The following is a 17068-nucleotide window of genomic DNA, read 5'->3' as shown; positions in this document are numbered from 1 at the left end:
GATCTAGATGGAACATATGGACATGTTTTAAATACACTATGTTTAAATATGAAACATATGGACATGTTTTAAATTTCAAAAATAAAATTGGATATTTCTCAATTGTCCTAACTTTGAGAAAGTGTTTGAAAACAAGGTATTTTATGGATTTTGTTTTGGGTATATTCTCACATCGAAGAGTCAGAAGCATGTTTAAATAGATGCTTTCTCTTCCTTTTTGTTTGAACTTTGAAGAATAAATGAGAAACAAGCCTCGTGCAAAACATCCACATAATGAAATAAGCATGTGAATGAAATAAGCTTGTGAATACAAGGGTGCATTTCAATACTTTGAAGAAAGCGAGTTCATCTCATACCTCCAAATCTAAGTTATAGGCTCAGGTCTTCATTTAGTTTTCCGTGTGCCTCATTTTAGTAACTAGGTTATCACTCCAATCCGACCAAAAATTTATAGCATGTCTTTGTTGAAACTTAGTTTTACTCGAAGAAGTATGAGCCTTAATTTTGATATCGGCTCAACAAAGACCATGTCGGTTTGGTTAAAAGAAGACCTATTATGTCAGTTCGGTTAAAAGAAGACCTTAAACCGTGATTGTGTACTATGAGGCCATTAATCTTTGTTACAAGGAGGTCAATTTACTCATAGCCATTAGATATCAAATTGGATGGCTTGGGTTGAGTCATTGAGAATTTTTTTTTGAACTTTGAGTCTAGTCAATGATACTTTTACAACTATCTAATTTGAAATTGGAGGGACAAATATAATTGTAATCTCTTTGGGCAAAAACTAAATAATCTCTTTACATATTTTTCTGTTTGACAAATTTAAAAAGGGTTATTTCAGGGTGTTCACACTATAAAGTAATTTATAATTGTACTCAACAAAATTTAGACACTTATATACCTTTGTTTTATACATAGAGCATTTTTTCGTAAAAGCATTTTTGTCATTAGGAAGAATGTGATATTACGCACATGGGGTGTGACATCTCTCATATAAAGCACACTAGTGGCATTTAATGCACTATGTGGATGATATCACACCCCTCATAATGACCAAAAATACTTTTATTAAAAAAATATTATATTACAAAACAAGGCTCTAAAAGTGTCCATAATTGGTTGAGTACAATTATAAAATGCTCAATCGTGTTGTTTACGATGCAAATCGAAGAGATCTTCAGAAGAAGATCCCTCATATCTGAACACTACAAACTAATTTTTTAAAAAGTGTGATAGAAAGTGGGACAATCAAATTCAGATCTGAGGTAAGATCTACTCATAAGTGAACAAATCCGTTATCATATCAGTGGCAAAGCCAGCATTGATCCGAAATACGGAATACTATGTAAAAAGCAATAAAAACTAATTTAATTCTAATAAAATAAACAAAAATAAAAGAAACACAAGAAAAAGTAAGGACTCCCGAGGCTTCGAGGCCTTGTCTGCATCAGGACCGGTTGAGTTTATGTCGTGCGTGCTATTTGTCTCTCTTAGGTTTTGACCAGGCCTTGGCTTGATTGGATGGATTTCTTGATCTAAGGCCTATAAGTGGCTTAAGACTAGGGTTTTCCTAGGTCTAGGTTTTTCTCAGGTTTCTTGGCCTATGGGTTAAAGTCTATCTCTAAATGGGTTACAAAATGTGTTTATATAAAAGCTCAAATCATACTAAAATGGATATATACGAATTTTAATCAGATTTGCAAGCCAAATTTCCATTTTGGGGGGTCAAATGGAGCCCAAATCTAACCAAAATTAGGAGTTGTATTTTTGTAATATTACCTACCAAAAAATAGGTAAAAATAAGTTATTTTGCTATTTTTACTTGATTTATTATTAACACAATAGTCTTGTAGGATTCTAGATCACATGATAGGGATCACATGATAGTGAGGTCTTAAGGGTTTAAGAGTATCACAAAATTTACCAATTTTAAAAATTAAGTGTATAAGTGTAAGCACCCAAACATAACCCATTAAAAATAGATGAAGTTTCTATAAGGTCTAGGCTTATAGAAAACAAAATAAAGCCTCACATCAAATCCTCGTCTAGAAAGTACTTTGAGCGAGAAAAATCCTCATGATAGATTTAAGTCAATTTCCAACATCAAAAATAAAATTTTGAACTAAAAAATGGTACAGATCTTGCGAATTTCTAAACACTTATTTTAAGGTGAAATGGACAGTTTAGATAATTTGTTATAATATACACAATCTTTAAAGCTTAGAATCTTTTTCTATTTCACAAGTAATATCTTCAAGCTGAGATGATCGATGCTTGAGTTGTAATTTTTGACGAATTATGAGTTGAGGCTTTATATATTTTAACAGGCTGCAGCCCCATTTGTTTATAAAATAAAGATACACAATGATTTATTTGATCCTACAAGGCCACCGCCTTCCTTAAGTTCAATCACGGTTCGGAATGGGGTTAAGGACTTGGGGTTAGGGATGGATATCTGAACATAATGTCCCACCCTCCAATCCCACTATTATAATGTCCAAAGAAAAAGTTTTTACTTCTTTATCAAATAAAATTCTATTATTGTCAAATCAACATATGGACAAGGATGGAAAGTCATTGAACCCAAAGAGAAGACATGAAGGCGTCGGTGTCTTTTATTCTCATCTTTAATTACAAAGTTTGTTTGGATGGGAAGGCTATCATCATAAGCACTCAAAAGTAACTAAAGATGAAGTGGGATGTCTTTAATAACTCAAAACAAGCAAATAGACAATTAACACGTGTCGAGATGAGAGCTTCCCATCTAGCCGATCGTGGTGAGGCTAAACTTTCTTATATTTTGTTTAGGAAAACTGTTTCCGGGATCGCATAGATGGTCCATCTAAAAATAATTGAAACTAATAGCCCAAATGTGTTTTTAATAGAATTATTATTTTTAATTTTTTAAAAAAAATTATATTCATAATCTCCATGTTAGAGATTACATGTCCTTAATAATTAGGTCCAAAAATCCATCTTAAAAATAGATTTTTAAGAGGTGACTCATTTCTACATGGACTTGTAGAAACCGTGTCCTTTTATTTAAACCAGGGTTTAAAAAAACGTCGAGCCGAACTGGACTCACCCGGTTCGACTAGGGAATAGGCACAGGACGTGCTGGTTCCAACATAATACACGGAATCGCCTGGTTCCAGAGAGAACCGTGGGATTATGTACAGTGACTCGCCGATTCACTGTACGGAATCGGCGAGTCCCGTGAAGAACACGGGCTGCACAGTGTTCTTCACGGGTTTCTTCAAATTTTGTCATTTTTTGACCATTTTTTTTCTTTTTTATGCCATGTGATCTAATATTCAAGCTTTATGCAGTTTTTTTCAGCCTTTTCATGGATTAAATGGTGGAGAAATTTCATTTTTTTAGATCATGAAAGTTGCGGGTTTTAAGATTTCCGCTTTTCCTTTTGTTTCATGCCAAATAGGGCATGAATCTGTGAAAATTTTGAGGCATATTGATCGTAAATGTGTTCATCAAAAAATTTTGTTACGAATTTGTGATAATCTTTGAGAAAAACAGAGTAATTTGGATATTGAAGCCATGGGTTCACAAAACTAGGTAAGAACTCTACGTTTTTTTTTTTTCCCCGCCATTTGATCAATTTCAGTCCATATTTTGAAAATAATCAGTTAAATTTGTAGAGTTTTACATCTTTATCGTGTCTTTTATCATTTACCATATTCAATTTTATTTAATTTACTCAATTACAACCTGATTTTTTAGAAAAACACAGTGATGTCTGTGAAAAAAAATTCCTGCTGTTTTTTTTTTTTTTTTCTGCCTTTCGATCTATTGTTGACGATATATTACAAATAATGTGTTAGATTTTTAGGGTTTTTAATCGTTATAGTCTTGTTTATAATCAGATGTATTCAATTTGATATGATTTATCCAATTGGAGCTTCATTTTTAAGATTCAATGACTGTTGTCTATGAAGAACCGCGTTTTTTTTTTTTTGCTCAATTTAATCGATTTGATTTGATTTATTAATGATAATGTGTTCATAATTTAGGGTTTTGATTCCTTATATTGTTGTTTATCAAAACATATACTCAACTGGCTGTAATTTATTCGTTTGGAGGTGGATTTTTTAGTTGAAATGGCTGATGTAAGGTGGCTCTGTGAAGAACAGATTTTTTTTTTTTTTTTTTTTTTTTTTTTGTTGTAATCCATAATCGAATTTTTTGAAAATTTGTGATTTTCCAAAAGATGTGAATATCGTGACAAGGTTTTGATTATCATGAGGTATTAAATCGTATTTTAAATTTTTATTGTTTGAGTTTGCTGTTTTTTTTTTATTATTATCCATGATCGAATTTTTTGAAAAATGATGATCTTCCTAAAATATGTGAAAATCGTGACCAGGTTTTGATTATCATGAGGTATTAAACCATATTTTTAATTTTTATTGTTAAAGTTTTTGTTGAAAAAATTGTATGTTGATAGATTATTTATGCAAAAAAATACATGTTACTATATTTTTAATGCAAAACTGTAGTTTTTTTAATTTGTTGTTAATGCATTTTTGAGTTGGAATGACTGATGTTAGGTGGCTCTGTGAAGAACTGTTTTTATTTGTTTTTTTTTTATACATGATCGATTTTTTTTGAAAAATTGTGATTTTTCGAAAAGATGTGAAAATAGTGACCAGGTATTGATTATCATGAGGTATTAAACCACATTTTTAATTTTTATTGTTAAAGTTTTTGTTGAAAAAATTGTATGTTGATAGATTATTTATGCAAAAAAATGCATGTTATTATATTTTAATGCAAAACTGTTTTTTTTTAAATTTGTTGTTAATGCATTTTTGAGTTGGAATGACTGATGTTAGGTGGCTCTATGAAGAATTGTTGTTTTTTTTTTAGTACATGATCGATTTTTTTTGAAAAATCGTGATTTTCCGAAAAGATGTAAAAATAGTGACTAGGTTTTGATTATCATGAGGTATTAAACCATATTTTTAAATTTTTATTGTTAAAGTTTTTGTTGAAAAAATTGCATGTTGATAGAATATTTATGCAAAAAACATACATGTTATTATATTTCTAATACAAAACTGTATTTTTTTAATTTGTTATTAATGCATTTTTGAGTTGGAATGACTGATGTTAGGTGGTTCTGTGAAAAAATGTTTTTTTTAAGGACATGATCAATTTTTTTTGAAAAATCGTGATTTTCCGAAAAGATGTGAAAATAGTGATCAGGTTTTGATTATCATGAGGTATTAAACCATATTTTTAATTTTTATTGTTAAAGTTTTTGTTGAAAAAAATGCATGTTGATAGAATATTTATGCAAAAACAAACAAGTTATTATATTTCTAATGCAAAACTGTATTATATTTTTAATGTAGTTTTGCATTAAAAATGTATTTTCAATTTTTTAAATTTGAACGCAAAAAATACATGTTGTTAGATTGTATTATCGTGAGGAATTAAAGTGAATATCATTGTAAAAAAATCGTGGCATATATGACAATTATATTGTCTTACATTTTTTCAATTTTATTATTAATTTTTTAATGCAAAAAATGTATGCTCTTGATAATTGAGTTGTAGCCATGTTTGGAACTTGCATTTTGTATTTTATTATCTTGTATGTTTGTAATTGATATGTACGAAAATATTATTGTCAATAGAAGTATTTTGCAATAACAAATAACAACAAATACAACTACATGAACTACCCCAACATATTATCACTACACATGGTGATTATTTTTCTTGTTGAACTGTCAGGTTGATTTTTAACTTTTTACATATTAAAACAATTAAATCATGTCAATATCTGCAGAAGACCCTGCATGACAACATGGGGTCAGACTTGATCCCAACAAAAAAGATAAAATTATTTGTAATTACTGTCAAAGAGTGATAAGTAGTGGGGTACAGAGGTTCAAGCAAGACTTGGCAGGGGTTAAAGGAGATGTTTTTGCATGCAGTAGTGTCCCTAATAATGTAAAAAAATAGATGGCGATATTTCTTAAGGCTAACAAATGTAAAAAAATTGTCAAACATAAGATGAATGAGGAGAGAGCTAGTTTATATACGCCATCAAACATGAATGATCCAGAAGAGCAATATAATAATGACCTAGAAGAGCAATATAATAATGACCTGAAGATGGCCACAAAAATGAGTTTACATGAACAATATCAGAGGGAACGTGGGTTTAGAATGCCCGGTGGTTTTGACATAGGCATGCATGGTGGGTCTAGCTCAGATATGCATGGTGGGTCTAGCTCAGACATGTATAGCGAGCCCAGCTTAGACATACATGGCGGGTCCAGGTCGAGCATGTAGAGGGGTGGGTGGTAGTATGTGTCAATAAGAATCAAACGTTGAAGAAATAGTTCTTATCTTATCTAGGAGTGCCAGTATTGCAGGTTATAGTCGTATAGACCTATTTCTCTCAAAGCCTAAGTCACAACATATGACCCTAGAAGGCATTGTTAAAGGTACAAGAAACATGTTGGGGAGATATGTTGGTAAATGGTTCTACGATAAAGGGATTACTTTTCATGCAACCAATAGCCCATATTTTCCACCTATGGTCAGTGCAATCCAGAGAGTCGGGCCCAGGGTAAAACCCCCGACGGCATATGAGCTCAGTGGGCCAATATTAGATGAAGAGGTGGAGGAAGTTACAAAGTAAATTGAAGAATATAAACAGAGTTGGCCAAGGACAGGCATTATTCTCATGAGTGATGGTTAGTTGAATAAAGTTAGCAAAAATGAGTTTTTAAGCTTATTGGCCTATTCCCCAAAAGGTACAGCTTTTTTGTCTAGCAAAGACGTATCAGGACGAAAAAAGAAGCAAACTTCTACGTACAACTATATAATCAGATAGTGGAGGAGGTGGGAGATCATGTAGTCCAGTTTATTATGGACAATGCGCATGCATGTGTTTATGCAAGCAGCAAGTTGATGGATAAGAGGAAGCATCTAGTATGGACCTGTATGCTGTACACAGCATCGATCTTATGTTAGAGGAGATCGATGAGATCAAAATTGTGAAGGAGACTCTAGAGGAAGTAAGGTTGGTGTTATGATATATATACAACCACTCTAAAATTTTATTTCTGTTTAGAGAACACTCTAAGAAAAAAAGATAATCAGGCCTGCCATAACTCGCTTTGCGACTAATTACTTAGTTGTAGACTCCATTCAAGAATCTGAAGATGCATTAAAGAGATTGTTTACCTGTGAAGAGTGGTTAAATGATAGCCTCTCGAAGTCCAGTACCGGTATAAAAGTGGATGACATAGTCTCAAATAGGAGGTTCTGGTCTCGATGTTCCAGTGCCGTAGAGGCCACTGCCCCTTTGGTCACGGTGTTAAGAATGGTGGATGCTGACAAGAAAGCTACCATGGGCATCAAAGTATCGAGAGGGCGAAATCAGCTAATGGGGAGAAGTGTAGTTTTGCTAGCAAAGTGATCAAGATTATAAAAAAGAGGTGGAACACCAAATTTGGACGTCCAATTCATTATGCTGGTAAATATATATTTATATCATTAGAATGTTTCATTTTAAATCATTTTTTTATGAAATTGTAAATGACATTTTTCTATCTATATATTTTCTAGGTTAGTATTTCAACCCAAAATTTTTCTATTTGACACCTGAACATCCCTACAAGATTATAGAAGGGATTAGATACATTATTGCAAGGTTGGAGAGAAGCCATCGAAACCAAGTAACAGCAATACAAGAGGTATTATTTAATGTTTGGGTAAGAACTTCATTGAGTTGTTATATTTGTAAGAAATAATGCACTAAAACGAAATATATTTGTTTTAGCTTGCTATGTATAGGGATGCTATAGGATCCTTCGGAACTAGACTTGCTAGGAATTCTCGAACTAAGATGGATCCAGGTTATCCCCTAGCTAATATTTTTTTCATTCATATATTTAATCTTATGAATTGTTATTGTCCTTACAATGCTTTTTGTATTTTAATCCAGCTGAATGGTGAGAGATATATGGTATTGATGCACCTCACCTAAAGAGGATATCAATCAAGGTGCTCTCCCAGAAATGTTCTGCTACTGGCTGTGAGCGCAACTAGAGTACGTTCCAATGGTTGCACACTATTAGGAGAAATCGACTCGCTTCAGAGAAGCTTCATGAACTAGTCTACGTTCATTACAACTTAAACCTCCGAGAGCGATAAATAAGAAGGAAGCTTGAAGACTATGGGCCGATAGACTTAGACACAATATTTGTCACAGACACAGCAGACCAATAGGTAGTAGAAGAGGAGAAGCCAGTGTTGCACAAGAGAGCGTTTCTTGAAGCTATCGGTGAGGAAGATCTTGAAGAACGTGATGAACAGCATGAAAAAAGAAGCAGTCGGCCAACGTATCCATAATTTGTCTGAGATGTCAGTGATATTGCACCTAATGAGGGAGAGTGGGAAGGAGGTCTAAGGGAAAATGAGAGAGATGATGATTCTGAGGCCACCCTATCCCAACCATATTATTCACATATCGAGTCTCAACAGCAACATGGTAAGGATGAGCACGACAATGTAGGTGAGCATGAAAGATGGACAAGCTTTGGGGATTTTGGATTGGGAACACAACAGAACACTAACACTCAGGGATTTGGGTATAGTCAAACGCCTGCTAATATCGATGATTCGTTTTTAGATTGAATCAATGAATTGTCAAACGAATTCAATCAATGACACCAGCGTGACCAAGAAGAAGAACGACGTCGTCTGTCATTTTATTTTTAGATCATATGTTACTAATTGTATGCTTTATTGTAGTCAATGCATGTTGATATACTTATTCCATGATAATTCTATGTTTATCCTTTTGTGTGATGTAAATTAAATTGTAAATAGTAGTTCATGCAGGGAAAGAACATATCAATATTCGCATATTCATACAAAGAAATAAAAATTCTTAATGGAGTACTCTCATTTCTTATGGAATTCCTAAAAAACAATATTTATAATGAATTTTAATAATTTTTTTGGATTTTTTTGAAGCTTTAATCTGATCGATTTAGCCGATTCCCGATCCGAATTACCGATTCACCGATCCGAATCGATTTTTGAGGTGCCCGATCGGAGTCATCGATCCGCTTTTTAAACCATTGATTTAAACAATTGTTGATTGAAAAATTATTGAGGATTGTATGGATTATACATTTTTTGTACATAGAGATCACTATGGCTCTAGCCCTCAGATGTGAAATCTAGTAGGAAAAAGTTTATATAATGATGCTACCTTATAATGTAGAACAACGGATGCCCCTCAAAAATCCATCGGAAAAAGTAGTTTTAATGTTGGAAAACCCTTTGATTGATATGACTATGAAAAATAAAAAGATTTTAAGTCTAAAAAATAGTGCATTTTACAACATATTATCTACACCATCCATTTTCAAGATTTTCATATGTTTATAGATCAACTTGATTTTAACCATTTTTGAAATTTAAAATTTTATAATTAGATATAAAAATAGATTTTGAGATAATCCTAATAACATTTTACATCAAAATTATATATCATGATAAAATTTGAAGGGCACCATACCTGTACACCTACGGGGGCGCCCGTGTGCCAACTGCAACTGCACCCAATCTGATAGCTTAAAACATGTCACATAATTCGAGAAACATTATTTTAGACTTTATGCTGAGGGAATGATATTACCCCAATCAACCCAATTTCATATATAACGAAGGTTAATGATTGTGCCAAAAATTAATGGTCTTTATGGTATACATTTCTTTATACTTCCAAACATCTCAATTAACATTAGAAGGTTTATTTAAATTTCATTTCACACAAGTGCGTCCAAAAAACAAAAATCCTTAAATGCTCATATTACGATGTATCAAAGTTGGAAACCCTAAACACGCAAGCGCGTTTTTATAATTTGGCGCACTTAAAAGGCTCCAACCAAATGACAGCAGTATCCTTCTTTGTGCAAGGTGGGGGGCAAATTACTGAATTGCTGTTATTCTCAAATTTGCAACCCTGAAGATAATTTCAGCTTTTTAAAATTATTTTTTTGAAGAGGAGTCTAAGTAAGTTCAAATTATAAAGCATATGTAAGTTAAATTTTTTTTTGAAGAGGAACCTAAGTAAGTTAAAATTATAAAGCAAATCTAAGTTAAAGTTACAAAGTAAACCCCCCAACATCGATTGAGATCGTTTGTCCCCCTTAACAATTTTGTAAAGGGTTTTGATCCCTGAAATAATATTTTCCCTTTAATTTATTATTTGATGCAACAAGAATACATTTATGATTTGAGCAGGACAGCCTGGACACCCTAAGCAACAAACAGCTCATTCGAGTTGAGCAGGATCTCAAGAAAAATTAGAAAATTTGGAAGTGGGGTCCCCAAAGTGCAAAAAGTGTACATTTTTAATGTGAGCCCTCTACTCAGAAATACAATGCCATGTACCTACATCGTGCATTGGTACAGTAGGCACCACACAACCCCATATTTGTAGGCCACAAATGAGACTCACACAATGATCCCTCCCCCAGAGAATCAATCTTAAGCCCTCCCATAAAGAAAACTAGCGCTTTATGACCACATACTATATTTGATTAATCTATTAATTAATATCATAAAACACAAATACCCAGCAGTGTTTTGTTAGCTGATGACAACTAAATCATCAATGGCACCATACTATTTTTAAGGGGAAGGGGTACTTCACTCATGATTAAGAACTAGATAATCAAAATTTCAAAAACTAAATAATAAATAATAGGTATGATTCAAAATATCGGCACGTGGGCTGGGGGTTGGGGAACAAACCAGCAGAATATGTGGCCGATATTTCAGGGTTCACAATGGGAAAATATAAGGTAATTAGGTTTTTTACCAGAATAGTTTAATGGGCATTATTTAAAAAGTATCAGATATAATAAAAGTTAATAAATAGATAAAGTAGTGATGCTATTCACTAATATATTCCAGAAATAAGTTGTAATGTACATTTAAGAAAATACAAAATGGATATAACAGAATTCATAGCACCAGTGTGAAATATATCAGCTACTATAAACCTCAAAATCAATGATATATGATTGTCAAACGTTTTTAACTATATTGAATAGCCGTAACGGGTATGTTAAATGGTGGCTATTTCCAATATTTTACCCTCGAAACCCTCTTCGTAGGGCTCATCTCCATATGGGCTGGCTGGTGAACAGAGAGTAGGTCCTATCTATGTTACCGACTAAATTGTATGTCCCAGTCTCGCTCCACCGCCCAACCCATTGATTAGACAATGAAGACATCAAATAGATTATTAGCATGATCATCAGGATTACAGCATGCCTTCCCATTTCTTGGTTTCTCTAACACAAAAAATGACGAGGTCTTTACCCCAATCGAGTGCCCATAAGACACTGTTATTCCCACCCAAGCACATCATGATATGTAAATTCCAATTTTGGGAACATAGGAAATCGAAAAATCATAATGCTTCTTTCTAATACTAAATAACCAAAAAGCCAAACGTTTCGAATGAGGTGAATATAAAAGCTCAAATATAATCCAAAGTTTCTTAAAATGTGGCTGACTTAACTCAATCAAGAAATCAATGAACGATCCAGAGTCTTGGTAATATGTCCAAAACTCGTTAATAGTTCGAAAACTCACAACACAAATAATTGCATGGTCAGTCAATATTTATCTGGTATGAAAGACAAGTTTTAACCTTAGTGACACATTATCATTATCACGATATTATTGGAGGGAGTACTATAGTAATATTACAGAATTTATCTCATTTATTGGGAAATTATAGGATATCCACTGGGACTCATATTGTTATTATGGAATAATTTCTTATTAAAATAAGTTAATATGATTGAAATTTAAAATAACAAAGTGCACAATCCAATGTAGTAGCTTTTACACATTTTTTTTTTTTTAATAGTTAGTGCTAGGATTAAAACCAGTCTGAAACTGATCGTGACAACATTAGGTTAAAATAAATTTATTGGAGTTTTTTTTTCTTTGGAATAAGTCGACAATTTATTTGAGATATTTGTCAGTGAGATTTTAAAAGCTAGATGCAAGACTGGCCTGAAATAAAAAAATCTATTTCAATGAGACATTCCAAATTTTCCATCTAACAGGGCATAAAGTACAAAATCAACAAAAAGAAAACTGCTTTTCTTATTTTAAAGACGAGCAATACAAATAGTTAAAATATATAAAAATACAACCACAAGGCTTACCATGCGTGCGGCAGGCCTTAAGGAGGGACTGACCATGACAGAGGGCAAGCCTTTGGGGGGGACCAACTTGCACCCTCAGTAAAGTTACTCTTATATGCCTTCCACTCATCCAAAGTCACCCTGAGATCAACAAGCTTTGCTCTAAGGCCTTTGCAACAGTTAGCATGCATGGTATAAACATCAGCCAAGTATTGACTCCTCTCACAATACCCACCAAAATACTTAGTATCCATGAACAAAAACTTCATGTTTCTCCTCCCAAAGCTACTCTTCATCTTAACTATATTAAGAACCGTTTGTTCATTTTCGCCTGGGTAAAGGTATCTAGACATATACCAATACTTATAGAAGGCGATGGTACGTTCATTCGAGCGCACAAATTTGAATCCACCATTGGGCAAGTTGGAGACGTCCTCAGGGTTGCCATTAAACATATCACTAGCAATTTGGATGTCGGCATCTGGAGAGAATCTCCAAAATGGGTTTCGTAGCCACATGATATCAGCATCCTGTAAATTGAAACGAAAGAACACAATTCTTAATTCCCCATTTACTTCTGCTAATCGATTAAGAAAAGGACTCCTTTTATTTTGATACTTTAAAAAAAAAATCTTGAACTGTATAAAGAGATGTAGAGATGAAATCTTCTGTCTGGTACAACTGGAGTTGGTCCAGTGCTTCTAGCAAGGTGTGTACAGGAGAGATGGAAAAGGGCAGAAGGAAAAGTTCAATAAGAATTATTTTTTTTTTTGGAAAATTTATCGAATTATCCTATCATAGACTTAATTTAACACTTTTAGCAAGGTGTGTACACTTTGGAGACCTAATTTAACACTTTACCAGTATCTTTTGATTAAATTTCAAAATACCCATAAAAAATAAAGGTGGTCGTGAGTTGGAATAGTTACAAATGGGCAACATGTTAAATAGTTCATCTCTACTGGGTCTTTTGAAAAATTTACCTTTTTTATTGTCTAAACCTTTAAATTTAAGAATTCTGGCAAAAATGGTGCACTGATGCAGAGAAAAAGATACTAAATGCTATAACTTACAGAGAAAACAAAGCTATAACCACGGCGTAATATATCCCCAAGGAATCCTAATCTCCTCCACATCATTTTAAGATAATCTTCACTCATGTATACTTTCTCAGCCGTGAAATCAATACCCCGGGTTCTCAAAGTGTAACAGTTATGATGGATCTTCAAGCAACGTTTATATGCCTTTGCATCCAAAGCAACAATAAGAAGATGATTTAAAAGTATCTCTGTACCCTCACCAATATGAAAGCTCTCCAAAAAGAGATCAATCATGGTATTCTCTTCTGCCCAGGCCCCATTTAGAGCAGTGATGATCACTGTTTTGTTCTTATCTGCAGTTCTCTCCAGAACAGTGTCCAGTTTGTCAAGCACTTTGGTTTCCTACAAAGTCCAAAAAAAGAAATTAGAAAGTTTTTTGTCACAAGGAAATAAGCAACTTTGCAGGCTATTTCCAACAAAAAAATCTAAATTAGAAAATATAAAAACTCTTATTTTCTTATTTTAAAAATAAGAAATGAGCACCTTGAAAAATTAGGAGAAAAATTTATTTGTACATGTTTCCATCGCAATGACCTTGAGGGTTAACCCAAGGACCCTAGACTAGCATGAACAACATAAGAGGCTTAAGAAAACCTAGGGTCCGACTCTATGGCACATGGATGACCTATACTAAAGAAAATGGAAGAAAATGGGGGGGGGGGGGGGGTTTAAGAGCTAATTGTAATAAGTAAAGAAGAGCTTCTCAGAAACATTCATAATTAACGACTAATAGCAAGCCAAGCCTCTATATGTTTACTGTAACCATAGGATAAGAGCACGTATACATTAATATTTTTCTTTTACCATAGGGAAGGAGCACGCATTCACTGATATGAAGCTGGTGTGACCGAAACAGATAAAAATTATTCTATGGAATGTATATTATAATCCAATAGACTATAAAAAACCATTGTCCATCTGGAACATCACCATCCAATGCAATGGTTCATAGGGTAATGGTGAGAGAGTGGGCATAACCAGAAATGGACCCAAATGGTGAGGGTAACTTGTTCTCTCCATCACCATTCTTTATTTTATCGGACAACAATGATTCCGATGGACTATAGTACACTTTCCCACTGCACAAAATATGTTATTTTGTACTATGATTAGATTCATGTTTGTGCACATTCATATTACTGGTAAACCAGCAAGAAAGCAAAATATATCAAAACAGTACACCCTATTGAGAGGAGGTAAGGATTTTAAAACATACTTGTTTTCTAACTAAAGCAGGCGCCGGAGCAGGGCTAGAGATATTTATCTGATAAGAAAGAAACTCTTTCTTATCTGATAAGAAAGAAGGCGCCAGAGCTGGGTCCTTTGCATACGGTGCTGAAGCATCAGTAACTGGGTTATTTTTAGCCGTAGTACTTGCAATAAGAGGCAAAACCATCCCTGCCCCTTTGCCATGTGAATCTTTTGATTCAGATCCTTCCGATTCATTTGATGCAACAACTGGTGCCAAAACAAGAGGTTCAATTGTCTGGTTCAAATTATGTGGTCGAATTACTGGTGTATCAATGTCAATTGCTTCACTCGGGAGCTCATTCTTAAGCATAGTGTCCCCTGAAATGTTTTGCACTGAAACTTCGGTGGAGAAATTTCCAGTAGGTTTGCCAAGTTTGCCTGCTTCTGAAGTAAACTGGTTGAATGTAGAAAAGTATTGGCTCAAAATGGTGCCCAGAGCAAAAACCAGAATACCCACCCATAATAGAACAGTATATACATCTCTCAAATTGTACGTCTGATTTATACGAGAAGACTTCATAATGATAGAAAGGCTCTTAGGGCATTGGCAATTCACTAATGGTGCATAGAATCATCTCTGTGTCAAAATAAGAATATATGAGAATAAAGAAGATCCAAGGACTTTGAATTTTCAATGGAAAGGAATGCTTTTCTTGAACAAAGAACACACACACGCACAAAAAAAACGGAAATTTGAAATTTTCTCATATATGTCTGAAAAATAGAGAACTACATAAAGTGATCACTCCACACATATCACAAATAAAGTACAGGGGTATTTGTTTTGATCTGTAAGTACATAAATTGCAAATGTGAAGAAAAGAACATATGATTAAACAAGCTGCTGACAAAAATATTGGTAAAACAGGAAGAATAATCAAGCAATTTGCTCAGAACATCAAAGAAACAATGAAGCTTCTAATAAGCTTTAAACTAAGAAAAACCATCTTTTCTTGTTTGGAAAAAATATTGGAAGGTGAAGAAAGTACCAGATGGCTTTTGTTGCAGTAGTTTCCAAAAAGGCCCGGTTTAATGAGACCTTTAGATCAGAATAACAACTAAAATGACATGAAAATTCCCTAGCTACATGCAACTTAACGTTCAGCAAAAAACTGCATAACCATAAACGCTTCAAAATTCTTGTAAACTCATTACAGACAATTCATTTTTTCTATTGTTGCTAACATTATTATAAAGTTTCATTGTTTCTTGACATATCCTTCATTCCTAAATTAGATTCTTGAAAAGTCATGTCACCCAACAATAACATGAACTCTTAAAAGGGAATCAAACAAGCCTTCTACATTTTTGTTGCTTCCAATGTTTCTTTCAAAAAACATTTGTGGCAAAGCAGTCAAGGAACTCCCATTGTTCAATAAACAGTGAACATTTCATAATCTGATTCAATTCCTTACAGTACAGAGCTACTGAAGATAAAACAAGATGTGAGCTTTAAACACCTTCTATTCCAAAGCTAACAAACCAGATTAAAGCTTCACATACTAGATCAAGGATAGATAACGAAGTTAAACCACCTCAAAACTTCAAACGCCTCACAGTACGAGCTCCCAAATATACAGAGAAAAGCATCAATCACCACTGCAACAGAAAGCCTCTGAAAACAAAACCAAAGAAAAGTTTCAAATACGTTCTAATCGTAAGATTTCAAACCAAAAAAAACACAAAATCTTCCAATGCTGGGCATATGAATCCTAAAATCAAAGGTAAAGTTTAAAAAGTTTGTGGTGGACAGTTTTAGAAGATAAAAGCTTTATATAGACCTCACAATGGCAAGCTTATAAAATAAAACCAGATCAAAACCCTTCAAATACTCTTAGAAAAGAACTTTTGAATATAAATCTAGGGTTCTTTTGGGGTTTAAAGTTTTAAATCACCGTGTCTTCACATTTATTTCATTTTTGCAGAAAACGATGTGAATTTCGGTCGTTTAAATAGTTGTCGGTTTGCAAGTGAACGCTCCATAATTTACGGGTCCAAATTTCCTGATATGCCCCTACTTTTTGGGAACGTATGAGTGTACTATGCCCCTGGTTTCTCATGGAATAACGATAACACCCCTCTGTCGCGCAACTATGCTCCCTCGGGAGCACAGTTTACTTCTACTTCCTTGGTTTGAAAGATCTCGGATGATTTTTTCAATTTGAAATTTTGGGAACCACTTAAAAACCACTCGATTATTATTCTCGTCAAAACAATTTGAAATTTGAGGTCTAACCTGGAGATCTCACCATCTAAAAATTGGATTGTATCAATTCAATCTCAAATTTTTTTTTGTTTTTTTTTATGTGTATAGAGGGTACAATTAAAAACAAAAAAAAACGTTTATATAAGTACGAGGCTCTAAACAATCAAATTAAGGCACACCGAAAAAATTTCACTAGAAGAGGTTGTTTTGATGCTCAAAAATCCTCAAATTGATCATCTCGACCTCAAGATGAGTAGACATTAAGTAAAAATAGATTTCAAGTTTTT

General features: G+C 33.5%; 1 protein-coding gene across 8 annotated transcripts; it reads right to left on the bottom strand.

Moving 5' to 3' along the window:
• Nucleotides 1–12161: 12161 nt before the first annotated feature.
• LOC18443952 (uncharacterized protein At4g15970) lies at nt 12162–16560 on the bottom strand. Of its 8 annotated transcripts, none has more exons than XM_088860851.1 (5): nt 16471–16560; nt 16111–16190; nt 14541–15152; nt 13298–13666; nt 12162–12754 (listed from the first exon to the last, which is right to left on the bottom strand). In XM_088860851.1, exons 3-5 carry the CDS (start codon nt 15093–15095, stop codon nt 12263–12265), a joined length of 1416 nt encoding a protein of 471 aa, XP_088716977.1. In that variant the 5' UTR covers nt 15096–15152; nt 16111–16190; nt 16471–16560; the 3' UTR covers nt 12162–12262. The 8 variants fall into 8 exon arrangements, with proteins under 8 accessions (XP_088716977.1, XP_088716981.1, XP_011626965.2 ...); XM_088860855.1 differs by having other exon boundaries at nt 16079–16190; nt 16471–16536; XM_011628663.3 differs by having other exon boundaries at nt 16357–16499.
• Between the last annotated feature and the right edge of the window lie 508 nt (nt 16561–17068).

This window comes from Amborella trichopoda, chromosome 3, assembly GCF_054954075.1.
Source record: "Amborella trichopoda isolate Santa Cruz 75 chromosome 3, AtrichopodaSantaCruz75HAP2 v2.0, whole genome shotgun sequence".
In the NCBI taxonomy this organism is placed as follows: Eukaryota; Viridiplantae; Streptophyta; class Magnoliopsida; order Amborellales; family Amborellaceae; genus Amborella; species Amborella trichopoda.
Note: the sequence above shows the minus strand (reverse complement) of the source record. Positions and strands in the feature narration are given on the sequence as shown.

Bases quoted from the DNA above. Each gene is read 5' to 3' on its own strand.
- LOC18443952 (XM_088860851.1), bottom strand. From the start codon at position 15,095: ATGAAGTCTTCTCGTATAAATCAGACGTACAATTTGAGAGATGTATAT. The intron at 13,667-14,540 runs GTATGTTTTAAA...TGGACTTTGTAG, and splicing joins CTGCTTTAGTTAGAAAACAA to GAAACCAAAGTGCTTGACAA. The intron at 12,755-13,297 runs GTAAGTTATAGC...TTCAATTTACAG, and splicing joins GTTATAGCTTTGTTTTCTCT to GATGCTGATATCATGTGGCT.